The sequence below is a fragment of the Schistocerca gregaria genome, chromosome X (assembly GCF_023897955.1).
Source record: "Schistocerca gregaria isolate iqSchGreg1 chromosome X, iqSchGreg1.2, whole genome shotgun sequence".
Classification (NCBI taxonomy): domain Eukaryota; kingdom Metazoa; phylum Arthropoda; class Insecta; order Orthoptera; family Acrididae; genus Schistocerca; species Schistocerca gregaria.
In genome coordinates this window covers 763,030,180-763,048,550 of record NC_064931.1, presented here as the reverse complement: position 1 = coordinate 763,048,550, position 18,371 = coordinate 763,030,180, and the positions used below count along the sequence as shown (strand labels likewise).

The following is an 18,371-nucleotide window of genomic DNA, read 5'->3' as shown; positions in this document are numbered from 1 at the left end:
CTATCTATGAAAAATTACTATAGAGGTAAGGCATCACAAGTGCTGTTAGGAATGGGGGTGATGATGGAAAACATACTTAAACAAATTACTTAAAAAATGAATAAGTTGTAATACAAAGAATAGCTATTTGAAAAAGCAGCATTATGCAGTGTTTAGCACAGTGAGTGGGGTGCTCTACATTACTTACATGCGAACACACTGCATGCTCCCAGAAGTGCAGACAGTATACTGTCAAGTGTTCAGAGCATGTTCTATCTCTCAAAAGTAAAATGAAAGTATGACAGGAACACAGATTTTGTGACTGTAAAATTTGTGGTATAAAGTGTGCCAGGTAGCTACTCTATATATTGATATCAAACACTGATGCACAGCAGCCAGCAGCTTGAATAAACTGAATGATGATTATTTTTGATATGATAATGTTAACTGGAGCTGCATAATATGCACATTTATTTGCTGCTTTGCTGAACTAGTATTGGGCATTCCATCAATCTTCTGTTGTATGCTAACAGAGGGGAAAAAAAAAACAGAAAACAATTATAAATTGATATTACATAAAACTGATTCCAAATCAGAACCTTTTAGTGCTCAAACAAAAAAGATATTGTATATGCAGAAGCTATTTCCAACTTGATGCCTGCTTAAAAGAAAGAAAGAAAAAAAAAGCTGCATTAATGTTTCATTTAAGAAAGAAAGCCTTTTAAATCACATTGCCCACACTATACAGATTTTCATTGGAAAGGAGCTTTAGATATAAACATTTTATTTAGTAGTAATTAAGAGTATGTAATTAAGATTTCATGTTTTACCAGTGCTGTTGATGCAAATGTCCTCTCGGGTGTAAATTCCTGTGACTTCTTGGCACAATGATTAGCCAACGTAATGCCCAGGGGAATATTCCACCCTTGTGCGGATTACCAGTTCCGTTTTTCTTTCTGCAGTTCTGTAGTCAGAGAACTGTAGACCATCTGTTTTGTGTATTCCCAGACTATCAAAGGTGTCCCAGGAACACCTAGGAATGGATGAGAGGGGGTACTTAGCACATAAAGGGGAGAGCAGCTTCATGGGCAATTCATTATATTTAACACCCAATGATGATGATGATGATGATGATAAGTTACATTGTCAGATTATTGTGTGAAGAAGATATGAGAAACTGACAGCATACCCAGGAAGACACCATGTAGGCTGTTTTTGTTTGAGACTGTTAAGTCATGCAGTGATCATAAATTGTTGTATAATTGATAGCACTGCCCAATGTGCAATTAGGTAACTGTACAGTGTCAATGATTTATTTGTGTTCATCTAATTAAAATTGTATTCTAATATTAGATGCTGGAACTGATTCATGATCTAATCCATTATATTTTAATATCAGGTACTGAAAATGTGGCCCAGTCTAAAGTCAAAAAATTCTCCATGGATGAACAAACTTCTGACTCGGCACCACTACAGCAGCACCAAGTTCAGGCAAAATGGAGAAACTTGGCTGCATATTGGTTACTTGGATTGTGCAACAATTATGGATATGTCGTCATGCTGAGTGCAGCCCATGATATTCTGAAAACATTTGATACTAATAGCACTGTAAGTAACCCCAGTTGGCTCGCATAAGTCCTAACACTCTGTCTCTTTTCTTTTTCTGTGTTTATTTGTACTGATTCTTTTCTGATGCTGTACTCTCAGGCGAGAAAAAAAACAAGATACACTACATTTTAACTGGTGCATTGTGTATAAAAGTTATAACAAAACTATTTCTGTGATGGAAACTTCTGGGTATAAACAAGGAACAAAAAAGTAGAAAGGAAACTATTTACTGGCACTTAGTTGCTGAATGGCACATAGAGATACATAATAGCTTAGGAAATTTAAATAGCAGTTGAGCTATCAGTCTTTTTGCAGTTTAATTGTTTCTGCACACACAGTTCTTTTGACACAGCTTATTTATGAGTAGTTGCCATGCTGTTGAGGGTGGGGTGAGAGAAATGGAAAGTGGCAAATAGAAACATTGTATATTGCAGTGGATGAGTATAAGTTCACTGAGGCCAGCAGGCCAGTAGTCAGCACTATTGCATCTGAAACAGATTTCATAGAAGAACTTGGTTGATTGGTTGTTTTGGGGATGGAGACCAGACAGCGAGGTCATCGGTCTCATCACATTAGGGAAGGGCAGGGAAGGAAGTCGGCTGTGCCCTTTGAAAGGAACCATGCTGGAATTTGCCAGGAGTGATTTAGGGAAATCACGGAAAACCTAAATCAGGATGGCCGGACGCGGGATATAGAAGAACTACCAGGCCTATTTGGAAAGTAAGGTCCGATCAGTCACAAAATGAAAACTGCTGTGAAAATCAAATTATTATTATTATTTATTTATTTGCAACAATTAGCTACACCTTCCAGCTACTTCTCTACATAGTCACCACTCTGATTTAGACATTTGTTGATGTGCTGTACCAACTTTCCAATACCCTTGTCATAGAAGGAAGCTGCCTGTGTTTCCTGCCAATTCTCGATGCTGGTCTGCAGCTCATTGTCTGTGCCACAACATTTTCTTCATCACTAGCAGTTCATGTGAGCAGAGTTGAAACTCAAGGAGAGTCAGTTATGGGCACTTTTGTGGGTGATCAAACACTTCCCATCAAAAATGCTGCAGGAGCATCTTTATTTCCCCTTCAGAGTGCGGCCAAGATTTGTCATGCAGAAGGAAACATGTGACATTTGTGTTATGTGGGCTGCATGACATCAGGTGAAAGCACAAACCAGTCCCTCATACTTGGCAGGAGAAACTATTCTTCTAAGCATCTTTATGTGCTCACTGTGCATTCAGAACTGAAAAGAGTGACATGGAACAATCAGTGGGCATACTAGGACACATCTGTGCAAAGTTTCATCTGGTTTCCACTGTGGCTTCCATTTCACACTCCATTGGACCTTACTTTCTGAATAGCCATTGTATAAGAGTATAATTTATTGCACTTTAGTTACTTGACTGGTAAATTATATACCTTGGTCTTCTTAACCCATCTTATCACTCTGAAGTCCTTAATAATTCAACCAACGTAGTCAGGGGAGAGTCTTCTGTCTAGGGAGAAGGCTCAGTCTTAGGTCTGCAATTGTTCCTCACATATATTAATGATCTTCTGCCTAATGTACAAGAAACAGAATTTGATGACACTAGTATTGTAATAAATCCAAGCTTACATACACCAACGTAAGAAATGATAAACAATTTTATTAAAAGTATCATTGACTGGTTTTATGCAAATAGCTTCACTCTCAATTTTTTATATAAATCATTATGTTCATCTAGAGATACTATGCCAATGATAAGTGTAATGCATGGTGAGGGAATAATAAATATATTGAAAACTTCAAAAAAATTTAAACTGGAAAAACCACATTTGTATATCCTAAAACAACTTAGTTTGGCCACATTTGTACTTGGAATCATTGCAGATCTTGCAGAGAGACAAATCGGTAAGTTGATATATTTGCATTCAATATGCCACATGGAATTATGTTCTGGGGTAACTCATATATAAGAAAGAAAGTCCTTATTGCTAAAAAATGTGCTGTAAGAATAATATACGGCGCATCTTGTAGACATCATTTTAGGGAGTTAGGCATTTTCACTATTGCTTCACAGTATAGTTATTCCCTCATGAATTTTATTGCAAATAATCCACTGCATATGAAGAGGAATAATGATGTACATAGTTACGATACCACACGAAAAAATGGTGTTCATTATTTGACAAGAAAGGAGTGCACAAGCTGCAACCAAAATCTTTGATCAGTTACACAAGGATATAAGATGTCTGGAAAGTTCTTGTTGACTGGGGCAGGGGCACAGCATCATTGATAGGTATACAAACAAAAGGTACAGACTTTTGCTAGCTTTCAGAATGTACTTCCTTTATCAAGCATGTAGGAAAAACATACACACACACACACACACACACACACACACACACACACACACACGTGTGTGTGTGTGTGTGTGTGTGTGTGTGTGTGTGTGTGTGTGTGTTGGTACACACACATGTTCATGTTTTACCTACAAACAAAAGGAAGTACATTCCGAAAGCTAGCCAAGCTCTCTCTCTCTCTCTCTCTCTCTCTCTCTCTCTCTCTTCCTCCTCCTCCTCCTCCTCCTTCTTCTTTGTGTGTGTGTGTGTGTGTGTGTGTGTGTGTGTGTGTGTGTACCTATCGATGATGCAGAGCTTCTGCCTTTCAGTGAATCATCTCCTTTATTCCTGAATAATTTGAATAATTTGATATATAATGTCTGAGAGATAGCAAAATGAAATTTGAGAACAATTCTATTATTGCAATGTATAAAGGGAGGTTGGTAGCAATTATTAACTCATATCTGAATATAAAAAAAACCTTTAGCCATATTTATAAACTAATTTATTATTTGAATGTAAAATGACTCATTCCTCATTATTACAATTTATCATGTAAATACTAGTAGAGCTCCAGTCTCAGAGCAGAGTGGAGCTCAGCAGCAGTAGCAGCACAAACAGCAGCTTATTGTTTATACACAGATTTTATCATTGGATGATTTTATAGATTCCCTGCCTCAGGAGCAGTACTGGTGGAAAATTTGAGAGGGAACTTTGAGGATATTTCACGTAAATTTTGTGGTCATGTTGTAGTATTAGGTGGAGATTTCAACTTGCCAACTGTAGATGGGGAGACTCAAGTAATCAGGTTGGGTAGTGGGGACAGGGAATCATATGAAATAGTTTTAAATGGCTTATGCAGAAACTACCTTTAGCATTTAATCAGGTAACATCTTTGATATGCTGGTGACAAACAGATCCGAATTTTTTGTCTCAGTTAGAGTAGAACAGGAAATCAGTGATCATACAAACATTACAGCACAACTGAATATGACTGTAAATAGGAATATAAAGGTAGGTAGCAAGAGTGACAAGAAAGAGATTTCAGATGTTCAGTGGTTAGCATGAAAATTTCATCTCCATTACTAACAACATTGAGTATCAATGGACAAAGTTCAAGAGAATTGTACAATATGCTTCAGACAGTTATGTGCCCAGCAAAGTTGTGAGGGAGGAAACAGACCAGCTGTGGCTCAAGGGCCATTTTAGGAACCTGCAACAAAAGAAAAGCAAGCTCCACTCCAAATTTAAACATCGCCAAACCTTAACAAGCAAACAAAAATTAAATGAAGACAAAATTAGCCTAAGGATAGCCATTCATTAAGCATTCAGTGAATTTGAAAGTAAAATTCTATCTGCCAACTTGACAGAAAAACCTACAAAGTTTTGGTCATATGTTAAAGATGTAAAGAACAAATGGAAAAAAATTCAGAGGTATTGTAAAGTATGCCCAAGACAAGTATGTCCTGAATAAGGTTTTAATGGATCGGAAAGATCCACCCTGGTTTAATAGCCATGTTAGAAAAGCACTACTTAAACAAAATGCACTTCATCACAGATTCAAGAGAAATAAAAGATAGCTGACAAACAAAAGCTGAACAAAACATAAATGAGTGTAAGGAGAGAAATGAGAGAAGCATTCAATGATTTTGCAAGTAAGACGTTGTCAACTGACCTGAGACAAATCCTAAGAGATTTTGGTCATACATAAAATCAGTAAGTGGGTCAAAATCATTTATTCATTCTATCAGCGTCCACACTAGCACCAAAATGGAAGATAACAGAGAGGAGGCCAAAATACTGAATTCGGTCGTCTGAAGTTGTTTCACCATGGAAAATTGTAACACTGCCCCTCCTTTCAGTTGTTGTGTGAACATCGAAATGGCAGACATTGAGATAACCGATTGCAGAATTGAAAAGCAGCTACAATTTCTTAGTCCAGATGAGATACCTATAAGATTCTACAAAGATTATTGAAAGAACTTGCTCCCCTTCTAGCAGTAATTTGTCATAGATCACTTGAGCAATAAAAGGTACCAAATGACTGAAAAAAGTGCAAGTCATTCCCATTTTTAAGAAAGGCTGTAAGACCAATCCACACAATTATAGACCTATATCGTTCACGTCAATCTGTTGTAGAATTATGGAACATGTTTTATGCTCAAGAACTATGACTTGCTTGGGAAATGAACATCTCCTCTGTCAAAATCAACATGGATTCTGCAAACAGAGATCCTGTGAAACTCAGCTTGCTCTGTTCCTCAGTGAGATCCACAGTGCATGGACAACTGCCCTCAGATTGATGCCATGTTCCTTGGTTCAGTAAGGCATTTGACACGATCCTGCACTGTTGTTTAATCAAAAAAATATTAGCTAATGGAGTATTGGAGCAGACCTGTGATTGGATTCAAGACTTCCTTGCAGATAGAACTCAACACATTGCTCTTAACAGAACTAAATTTACAAAGGCAAAGGTAATGTCCAGAGTACCACAGGGAAGTGTGATAGGACCATTGCTGTTTACGATATATGTAAATGATCTAATAGAAAGCGTCGGATGCTCTTTAAGGCTATTCGCAGATGACACAATTGTTTATACCAAAATAGCAATGCCAGAAGATAGTAAGAATTTGCAATACATACTGCAGAGAATTGATGAATGTTGCAGCCTCTGGCAGTTGACCCTGAATGTAAATAAATGTAACATATTGTGGATACATAGGAAGAGAAATCTGCTACTGTATAACCACATTATTGATGACAAACAGCTGGAGACAGTATCTGCTGTAAAATATCTAGGCATAACTAACCGGAGTGATCTTAAGTGGAATGACCATACAAAACAGATAGTGGGAAAAGCAGACACCAGACTTAGATTCATCGGAAGAATCTTATGGAAATATAACTCATCCACGAAAGAAGTGGCTTATAAGGCACTTGTTTGCCCAATTCTAGAGTATTGTTCATCTATCTGGGATTCCTATCAGGTAGTACTGATAGAGGAGACAGAATAGATCCAACAAAGAGCAGCATGTTTCATCACAGGATCATTTAGCTGGCGAGGGAGCATTACGGAGATGCTAAGTAAACTCCATTGGCAGATGTTACAGATGAGACATTAGAGGCAATACAGATGGTTACTGACAATCATTCTTCCAACACACTATTCATGAGTGGAACAGGGTTGGAGGGATAAGATAGTGGTACCAAAAGTACTCTCCGCCACACATTAGGTGGTTTGCGGAGTATGATGGAGATATAGATGTAAATTGATTGAAGCCATCTGGCCAGACACTCTGTGAACATATTGTCAGTGAAACAGAGGAAGACTCAGAAAAGGCTGAAATACTAAATTCTTTTTCAAAACCTGCTTCACAGAGGAAGATCACACTGTAGTACCTTTTTTAAAATCATCACACAAATGACAAAAAGGCTGATATCAAAATAAATGGCCATGGTATAGGAAAGCAACTGAAATTGGCCAGCAGAGGAGATGCCACTGGACCTGATGCGACACCAGTACAATTCAACATAGAGAATGCAAAAGAACTTGCCCCTCTTCTTAGCAGCAGTGTACCATAGGTCTCTGGAGGATTGAAGTGTTTCGGATTATTGGAAAACAGTACAGGTTATTCCCTTTTCCAAAAAGGTTCATTAGACATGTTCACAAAACGATAGGCCCGTATCTCTGATGTTTGTCAGTTTTAGAATTTGGAAAATGTTTTATACTCGCATATTATGTAGGTTGGCCAAGGATGGATCATTAAGTGGAGATTCGGGATAGTTGCTTGATAGGACACAACAAGTAAAAACCTGGTAGAAACCCTAGTGGATCTTTATTCACTATAAAGGGGTACAGACGGTGCACTCAGAGCAGTCACCATTCATTTGGAGGAGGCCACTCCAGTGGAGAGGAACATGTTAGCAGATTGGAAGGCAGAAACGAAGAGAGTAAAATGTCTCACCCGCACCTGAGACCCCACATAATTCTTCCTTGTAGCTCTGTTGGTCCAAGAATTCAACTGACACTCTACCAAGGCATCAGTCTGTCAGCAATCCACACCATATGAATCACGGTTAGGCCAGCATCATGTGCTGGGACTGTGGACAGCAAGCAATGCAGAGTACAGAAGTTGAATTTAAAAGAAATACAATTTTACAATAATTCATTGTTTTCTCTCCAAATGGGTGGCTCCTGCCCAATATTATGACATTTCTGGAAATCAAATATGTCCTGCGTAGGAATCAGCATGGGTTACAAAAACAACAATTGTGTGAAACCAGCTTGCTCTTTTTATCCACGAGACCCAGAAGGCAGTAGATTCCTCGTTGCTTGACTTCCATAGGGTATTCAGTTGCCACCTAATGAACAAAATATGAGCATACAAAATATCAGACCAGTTTTGTGATTGGACTGAAGAGTTTCTTGTAAACAGAACTCAGTGTGTCATTCTCAGTGGAGAGGAGTCATCAGATGTAAAAGTGACTTTAGGCATACCCCAAGGGAGTTTTATTAGTTCATTACATTCACAATACTTGTAAGTGACATAGTAGACAACATTAGAAGCTCCCTAAGGCTTTTTGCAGGGTATGTTGTCGTATAAAAACAGTTGCAATACTAGAAAATTGTAGTAAAATGCAGGAAGACCTGCAGAGGATTGATGATTGGTGCATGGATTGGTGGTTGACGCCCAACACAAGCAAATGTAATGTGTTGTGCATGATTAGGCAGAAAGATCATTATTGTATGAATACATGATTGTGGAACATCCACATGAAGCAATCACATCCATAAACTGCTTGGTGTATGCATATGGAGTAATTTAAAATGGAACGACCACATAAAACTAATGACAGTCCAGGCAGATGCCAGACTGAGATTCATTGGAAGAATCTTCAGGAAGTAAAGAACACCTACAAAGGGGGTAACTTACAAGGCCCACATTCAACCAATATTTAAATATTTCTCATCAGTCTGGGATCCATACCAGATAGGATTGATAGAAGAAATGGAGAAAATGTAAAGAAGAAGAAGAGAAAATTTTGTTATAGGTTCATTTGGCAAGCGTGAAAGTGTGAAAGAGATGCTTAGCCAATTCTAGTGGCAGACGGTGCAAGAGAGGCTTTCCGCATCATGGTGTGGTATACTGTTAAATTTCTGAGAGTGTACTTTCATAGAAGAGTCAATGATTATATTGCTTCTTCCTACTTATATGATGTGAAAAGACCATGAGGGTGAAATTAGATTAAATTAAATTAGATTAAATTTCTGAGAGTGTACTTTCATAGAAGAGTCAATGATTATATTTCTTCTTCCTACGTATATGTTGTGAAAAGACCATGAGGGTGAAATTAGAGAGATTAGAGTCGACACAGAGACTTACCAGCAATTGCTCTTCCTGTGAACCATTTGCAAATGGAACAACGAAGGGTGGAAGTAGCAATGGTTCACAGATTGCCCTCCATTAAACATTGCAAGGTGGATTGCAGAGTATAAATGTAGATGTAGATGATCTGTGTAACGTGACAGAACTATCTAATTAATTACAAGAAAAAACCCATTTGCATCATCTATGTACATTGTCTTTGCATGGCTTTGTATACTTTAGCATAACATCTTTGCAACAATGTTTCCATAATCCCATGCCCAGAGTGAACATGGTATGGCCATAATATGTATTCTGAGTGCAATGGTACATGAACTATATGTAATTTTGAAAACTCAGATTTGCACCCACTAATGGTGCTAGCAATATTAATTTTATGACAACTGCACCATAAGCATTCTGAAAGACAATGGCAGTGGTTGCTATTTAAATATATATACAGATCCAGAGACTTATATGGCAAAATGGACAATCAATTAATGGTTTTTAAAGTAAGTTGTATTAATGACTTGTTATTATGTATTACTTTTAACTAATTCCTCATACAATGAAGTGTGGTACTTGGGTTTAATAAGATGCATGCTAATGATGTAAGATCGCAATTGTACAGTCATAGATGAGTAAAGAAAGAAATGACAGGTGTAGGCAACATTATTTCATACAAACAATTATTTTTATTCTGGTGTAACTTGAGAATCCCAAGGGGCAAAAAATAACTAATTGCTAATAATGAAATAAAGTATTTAATTCAAAATAAAGAAACAATCAGCACAAGTGAATTCTTTTAAAAATTTTAATGAAACTAAAGTTATTTTGTTTAAGGGAAAGGAAATTATAAGATTAAAAATATGCTGAGGTGACACCTGTGCCAGACAAATATGCAATATAACATATAAATACAACAGAGACATCAAGAGAAAGTTAGCTAGGTGCTCACAGAGGTGTGCCAAAATCAGAACAACAGTGTTGGAAAACTGTCTTGTGGAGACCCATTGAAATCATACAAGTGAACTAGATAAAGAAGGAGTAGCACCATATCTACAGGAGAAATGTGAAAAATTTCACTATAGGCAGGAGTATGTAGAATAACCATAACTCAAGTTTAGAAGAATAATTTACCAAGCACTTGCTAGATATGTACAATGAGAGGCAAAACGATTCCCCGGCACGAATAATTTAGAGTCGAAGTTCAGAAGTGCCTTGTTCACAACTGTGCTGGTCTGCGAACTTCAGCTTCCTGCTTACATCATCAAGTAGAAGCAATATGATATTCCGTATACAGTACATGTTGAGATTCATTGCAGTTTAACTCATCATATAATTTCATATGAAAATCATTATTTGAGCATGTAGAAACAGTTGAAGTGTAAGAACCTCCACATCAGTAGAAATACTACAAGGATGAGTGTCTCACATCTGTTTCAATGGCTAGTGGATAAGCTGACAGTTTATGAATGTAAAGGATGAGCATTTGAATCTAATTGGAGTCAGTTGTCTTTCTTTATTTTTTATTTAGACATGTGCAGGTAATACTTTAAACCTCAATTCACTACAAATTGTGCAATTGTTGGCTTTTCTGGGTTACACATTCTTTCAAAAGATTTATTTTTATAATAGTCTAATCTTTAAACAAACAGACAAATGGTCATAAGAAAGGTATTGAAAATAGATGTAAGAAGTTTTAGCATATTGCAGCCTCGTCAGCAACTGTGATAGACTAATATTTTGAGGAATCAGCCTCAGTTGCACAAATTTTCTGGTCTTTACCAGGTTTTGGCTAAATTAATCTAGCCTTCTTCAGAAGCATAAAATTACTATAACATGCCAGAGTAAGGCACAGTCTACATTAAAATTAAAACCTATAGTACCATGGTACCATGTCAAATAAAACTACTTACCTGACGTCCAGGCCCGGCATCTCTTCACCACATGGTCAGTTGGCAGCGGCAACTAATGTTGGCACTGACAGTTGCACATGGAATTCTGGTACCATGGTAACAAGGTACTATAGGTTTTAATTTTAATCTTGACTGTGCCTTATTCTGGCATGTTATAGTAATTTTATGCTTCTGAAGAAGGCTAGATTAATTTAGCCGAAACCTGGCAAAGACCAGAAAATTTGTGCAACTGAGGCTGCTTCCTCAAAATATTAGAAAATGGATGTATTTATTTGTAATTACTTTGACTGACACCTGGTGTCTATACAGTTTTCAGCTAAGAGAAACATATCATCTGATTAGCTTGCATCATAGGTCTGCTTCAAAATGACCAATGTGAATGTTCACGAACAAATAATTTCTCTCTTTGAAAACAATGTTAGTGCATCTGTGGCAGGTTGTCATTATGGTGTTGATGCTTCCTCAGCAGGGATATAGATTAGACGATTTAGAGATAATGGTGAGGTAGTGAGACATCCAATACATGGAAACCGTGAGTCACCACACAGGGACAAGATGAAGAATTGGTCAGGCTGGCCTAGAATGCTCCTTGGTCACTCATGCAGGAACTAAGGAGAGCTTCACATTTCCTGGACCGTGGCAAACTTTTTTCCTCTCATTGTATCTAATGATATTATCGATGTTGTATATAAGGTTATACCTCCCCCCATGAACCATGGACCTTGCCGTTGGTGGGGAGGCTTGCGTGCCTCAGCGATACAGATAGCCGTACCGTAGGTTCAACCACAACGGAGGGGTATCTGTTGAGAGGCCAGACAAACGTGTGGTTCCTGAAGAGGGGCAGCAGCCTTTTCAGTAGTTGCAGGGGCAACAGTCTGGATGATTGCCTGATCTGGCCTTGTAACAATAACCAAAACGGCCTTTCTGTGCTGGTACTGCGAACCGCTGAAAGCAAGGGGAAACTACGGCCGTAATTTTTCCCGAGGGCATGCAGCTTTACTGTATGATTAAATGATGATGGCGTCCTCTTGGGTAAAATATTCCAGAGGTAAAATAGTCCCCCATTCGGATCTCCGGGCGGGGACTACTCAAGAGGATGTCGTTATCAGGAGAAAGAAAACTGGCATTCTACGGATCGGAGTGTGGAATGTCAGATCCCTTAATCGGGCAGGTAGGTTAGAAAATTTAAAAAGGGAAATGGATAGGTTAAAGTTAGATATAGTGGGAATTAGTGAAGTTCGGTGGCAAGAGGAACAAGACTTCTGGTCAGGTGACTACCGGGTTATAAACACAAAATCAAATAGGGGTAATGCAGGAGTAGGTTTAATAATGAATAGGAAAATAGGAATGTGGGTAAGCTACTACAAACAGCATAGTGAACACATTATTGTGGCAGAGATAGATACGAAGCCCACACCTACTACAGTAGTACAAGTTTATATGCCAACTAGCTCTGCAGATGACGAAGAAATTGATGAAATGTATGATCAAATCAAAGAAATTATTCAGATAGTGAAGGGAGACGAAAATTTAATAGTCATGGGTGACTGGAATTCGGTAGTAGGAAAAGGGAGAGAAGGAAACATAGTAGGTGAACATGGACTGGGGCAAAGAAATGAAAGAGGAAGCCGCCTGATAGAATTTTGCACAGAGCACAACTTAATCATAGGTAACACTTGGTTCAAGAATCACAAAAGAAGGCTGTATACATGGAAGAAGCCTGGAGATACTGACAGGTTTCAGATAGATTATATAATGGTAAGACAGAGATTTAGGAACCAGGTTTTAAATTGTAAGACATTTCCAGGGGCAGATGTGGACTCTGACCACAATCTATTGGTTATGACCTGTAGATTAAAACTGAAGAAACTGCAAAAAGGTGGAAATTTAAGGAGATGGGACCTGGATAAACTGAAAGAACCAGAGGTTGTACAGAGTTTCAAGGAGAGCATAAGGGAGCAATCGACAGGAATGGGGGAAAGAAATACAGTAGAAGAAGAATGGGTAGCTTTGAGGGATGAAGTAGGGAAGGCAGCAGAGGATCAAGTAGGTAAAAAGGCGAGGGCTAGTAGAAATCCTTAGGTAACAGAAGAAATATGAATTTAATTGATGAAAGGAGAAAATATAAAAATGCAGTAAATGAAGCAGGCAAAAAGGAATACAGACGTCTCAAAAATGAGATCGACAGGAAGTGCAAAATGGCTAAGCGGGGATGGCTAGAGGACAAATGTAAGGATGTAGAGGCTTATCTCACTAGGGGTAAGATAGATACAGCCTACAGGAAAATTAAAGAGACCTTTGGAGATAAGAGAACTACTTGTATGAACATCAAGAGCTCAGATGGAAACCCAGTTCTAAGCAAAGAAGGGAAAGCAGAAAGGTGGAAGGAGTATATAGAGCATCTATACAAGGGCGATGTACTTGAGGACAATATTATGGAAATGGAAGAGGATGTAGATGAAGATGAAATGGGAGATTCGATACTGCGTGAAGAGTTTGACAGAGCACTGAAAGACATGAGTCGAAACAAGGCCCCCGGAGTAGACAACATTCCACTGGAACTACTGACGGCTTTGGGAGAGTCAGTCCTGACAAAACTCTACCATCTGGTGAGCAAGATGTATGAGACAGGTGAAATACCCTCAGACTTCAAGAAGAATATAATAATTCCAATCCCAAAGAAATGAAGGTGTTGACAGATGTGAAAATTACCAAACTATCAGTTTAATAAGTCACAGCTGCAAAATACTAACGCAAATTCTTTACAGACGAATGGAAAAACTAGTAGAATCCAACCTCAGGGAAGATCAGATTGGATTCCGTAGAAATGTTGGAACACGTGAGGCAATACTGACCCTACAACTTATCTTAGAAGCTAGATTAAGGAAGGGCAAACCTACGTTTCTAGCATTTGTACACTTAGAGAAAGCTTTTGACAATGTTGACTGGAATACTCTCTTTCAGATTCTGAAGGTGGCAGGGGTAAAATACAGGGAATGAAAGGCTATTTACAATTTGTACTGAAACTAGATGGCAGTTATAAGAGTCAAGGGGCATGAAAGGGAAGCAGTGGTTGGGAAGGGAGTGAGACAGGGTTGTAGCCTCTCCTCGATGTTATTCAACCTGTATATGGAGCAAGCAGTGAAGGAAACAAAAGAAAAGTTTGGAGTAGGTATTAAAATCCTTGGAGAAAAAATAAGAACTTTGAGGTTCGCCGATGACATTGTAATTCTGTCAGAGACAGCAAAGGACTTGGAAGAGCAGTTGAACAGAATGGATAGCGTCTTGAAACGAAGATATAAGATGAACATCAACAAAAGCAAAACGAGAATAATGGAATGTAGTCGAATGAAGTCAGGTGATGCAGAGGGAATTAAATTAGGAAATGAGACACTTAAAGTAGTAAAGGAGTTTTGCTATTTGGGGAGCAAAATAACTGATGATGGTCGAAGTAGAGAGGATATAAAATGTAGACTGGCAATGGCAAGGAAAGCGTTTCTGAAGAAGAGAAATTTGTTAACATCGAGTATAGATTTAAGTGTCAGGAAGACATTTCTGAAAGTAGTTGTATGGAGTGTAGCCATGTATGGAAGTGAAACATGGACGATAAATAGTTTGGACAAGAAGAGAATAGAAGGTTTCGAAATGTGGTGCTACAGAAGAATGTTGAAGATTAGATGGGTAGATCACATAACTAATGAGGAAGTATTGAATAGGATTGGGTAGAAGAGAAGTTTGTGGCACAACTTGACCAGAGAAGTGATCGGTTGGCAGGACATGTTCTGAGGCATCAAGGGATCACCAATTTAGTATTGGAGGGCAGCGTGGAGGGTAAAAATCGTAGAGGGAGACCAAGAGATGACTACAATATGCAGATTCAGAAGGCTGTAGGTTGCAGTGGGTACTGGGAGATGAAGAGGCTTGCACAGGATAGAGTAGCATGGAGAGCTGCATCAAACCAGTCTCAGGACTGAAGACCACAACAACAACATAAGGTTATAGATAGAGAGATGCTGAAGGAAATACCTTTAGCCGTCAAAGGGACAATGTGTGTTGCCAAAGAAAATGTATTTGCTTGTCAAAATAATAATGTGTGAACCTTTGAATGACCATAGTGGAATCTTATTGAAAGACCTTGTGTGAAAAAATTACAGTCATAAGTGAAACCACATTAGCGTCCAAACACTCATGAATTGCACAGAAACCGATATTCATGGCAGCTAAGCAAAAATAGAAATGCTGGAATACTGCACCAGTTTAATTCTTGAACAACTGTCCAATAAAAAATGATTTTCATACAGCAGAAGTAGTTTCCTAATTTCCACGATACATATTCAGAGCTGTTATTGACTTCACTATATAGTCTCTTGCACAACTGCAAAGGTAAGTGATGTGGGTATTAGTGTCAGTGGTAGTTAGAGACAGTAGAAACTGCTAAAATTAAACAAAGCTCCAGGGCACAAAGGAATCCCTGTCAAATCTATATACAGAATTTGCATCTTCCTTTAACAACAAAATAACAGATACCTCAAACAAAAAGATTTGCCAAGCAGTTGGAAGAGAGCACTGGTTGCACCTGTCTACAAGAAGAGTGGTTGAAGTGACCCACAAAACTATCATCCAATATCTTTGACTACCATCTGTCATAGAATCCTAGACTGTATTCCAAGCTGAAATGTAATGGCTGAACCATCTTCTTTGTGTGGAGAATGAGTGTGTATCTAAACAAGCTGTCAATTTCTGACCAATATGGAAAATATGTTCAGAAATACCGAGAAAGGAGTGGACTGATGGACTAAAATATATCCATAGATCTAACCCATGATGGTGCTGGCAGTGGCAGCAGCGACAAGAATAATGGCAATGATGATGACGGCTGCTGCTGCGACTGCTGCTACTGCTACTGCTACTGCTACTCCTACTCCTCCTCCTCCTCCTCCTCCTCCTACTACTACTACTACTACTACTAAAACTATATGTTAACTTGTTTAATTATTTTAACATGTCCTTAGAATGTAAGAGAGTATTTTTGTAGGGCCTGTATGTCCCCAAGTATGACCCAGAGGGAGAACTAGCTCTCACATTTTTAATAAGCAGTGGTCTCATTTTTGAAATATTGCAGTCTGGTTAATTAACTATTAAGTTTGGCAATGTGTTGACCAGTTAAATTAATTGCCACTTTTGTCTCAAGGCTTTCTTTTGTGTACAGTGATACTAAAAAAAGAAATCGAATTTTGGCATGCAGACTTTCCAGGTAATAGCAACTTCTGCCGCAGCACCTTCTGGCCATGAAATCTTGCAACTGTCTTTCAACTATATTAGACTGTTCAACCAGACACTTTTGTCTTATTAAGCTTACCTGTGTGGTTCGTGTTAGTTGGCAGGCTCATACTACAGTTTGTGCCCCTTATGTTGGGTCCAGTACGGCTGCTTAATTTGTCCATGTAAGGGTTCTCAGGCTTTAATCTTGAGTGTGTCTTGAGAGACTGCTGTCTCATCATGGTGTGAGACTGTTTTCTAAGTTAAATTACTAGAGTAATTAGTGTAGCCAAAGTCACAATGTGCAGCCATCACCAGTGGACATTATAACCTGCTGAAGACCAGTTTTTCAGCTAAAATCTGCTGGCTGCAACTGTCTAACCATGGAAGTTCTGGTCCCTGGTCCTTTTTCTGGTGGCAGTATACTTGGGTCTGACTTAATTTTGTTGTCGTCTTTGACATTCCAAATACTGTCAAGAGAATTACATTGAAAGAGTCATTATTTAATGATTTTACACCTCTCGGTAATATTTGTATGCACCTTAGCATTAGCACAGGATCTGTGTTTCACTTATTACACGTGGCTTATATTGCATCTTAATCTTACAGGTGAAAGAGCCATCAAATGCTACGTCTTCAGATGTCAGTCAGTCTCGTGATTGCAACGAGATTTCAACAGCAGCTATTTTATTAGCTGATATATTGCCAGCTCTTTTTGTCAAACTGATTGCACCATTTCTTCCATTCTATGTTCAGTAAGTATATTGTGTTATTGCCTTCCAAGATACTTAAAAGTTAACTTTTGCAGTCTGTGAATTCTTGTCATAATACCAGAATTTAATGGAGTTAATCAGAATTCAGCAGACTGACACCTCATGGAATACGTTTGATGTTCATTGAGCAGTGGTCGGATTAAGTACATGTAAGTTAGCAGACAAACAGTAACATTACTGGGACAAAAAATTACTGGAATGAGGTAAATTTCCAAATGAGACAAGTGATCTTGAAACTTGTTACATTGTAATAAATGTCCAAGTAGTTATGGAAAATGTAGCTACAAAATATATTCATAAACAGTGTGGCTGTAGCCCCAAATAGTATTAAATAAAGTAAGTAAACTATGCTACTCCATTTCTCTCATTCCTTTTTTACTCCGATTTGTTTGCAAGTCCTCTTCATCTTACTGAAGCCCTAATTGAATCACTCTTTTGTATGGTATTTTCTTTAGTTGATTTTATTTTTCATTCACGCTATTCATTCTTTTCTTACACAGTTTCAGTACTGTTCAATGCCAAATGTGACTTTCTGAACAGACAGTCAGTCTCCAGAGAATGTCTAAGCAGTATGTTGGGATAATATCTTCTTTCATGGATACCATCCATGGAGGTTTTGGACATGTGCTGCAAGGTGTTGATGAGACCCAGCAAGCAAAGTTTTTTTCCATCAAATTGTAAAAGGAAACTTTTATCCTCACATGAAGTGTGCAGTGAAATGAACCTTTCCCACTGATTAAAACTGTGTGATAGTGCTTGAATATGGATTGTTGCCTTCAGTGAACAGTTCTCAAATGAATGAGAGTGTGCCATGGAAATCAGAGATGTGGCACACAATTTTAATCTATGAGGAAAATCCATTTTTTGAAATTTTTGTCCTGAAAAGAGCTTAGATCTCTATTAAACCCTTTCTTTCAGGCAACAAAGAATCCTTAGCCTTGGACCTAAGCACTCAAGAGAGGACACAGTGATATGTTGTAGTTTACTGTCTTTTGCTGTGGTTTTCAGATAGCTATGTCTCAAGATTATGAAACTGTACATGTGTGTTCCAGAGGGTACATAGTATACCCCATTCATTAGGACCTTATCCTATTCCATTTCCAGATAGTGTACAGGAAGATAAACAGCATATTCACCTTTATGTGA

General features: G+C 38.2%; 1 protein-coding gene across 16 annotated transcripts in view; it reads left to right on the top strand.

Annotated features, from left to right (window-relative positions):
* LOC126299310 (battenin) overlaps positions 1–18,371 on the top strand; it is a 225,610-nt gene that overhangs the window by 157,692 nt on the left and 49,547 nt on the right. For all 16 annotated transcript variants that reach the window (XM_049991115.1, XM_049991114.1, XM_049991118.1 and 13 more), the window contains 2 exons: positions 1,379–1,587; positions 17,062–17,207. In XM_049991115.1, coding sequence (XP_049847072.1) covers positions 1,379–1,587; positions 17,062–17,207 — 355 coding nt within the window. The remainder of the gene's footprint in view (positions 1–1,378; positions 1,588–17,061; positions 17,208–18,371) is intronic.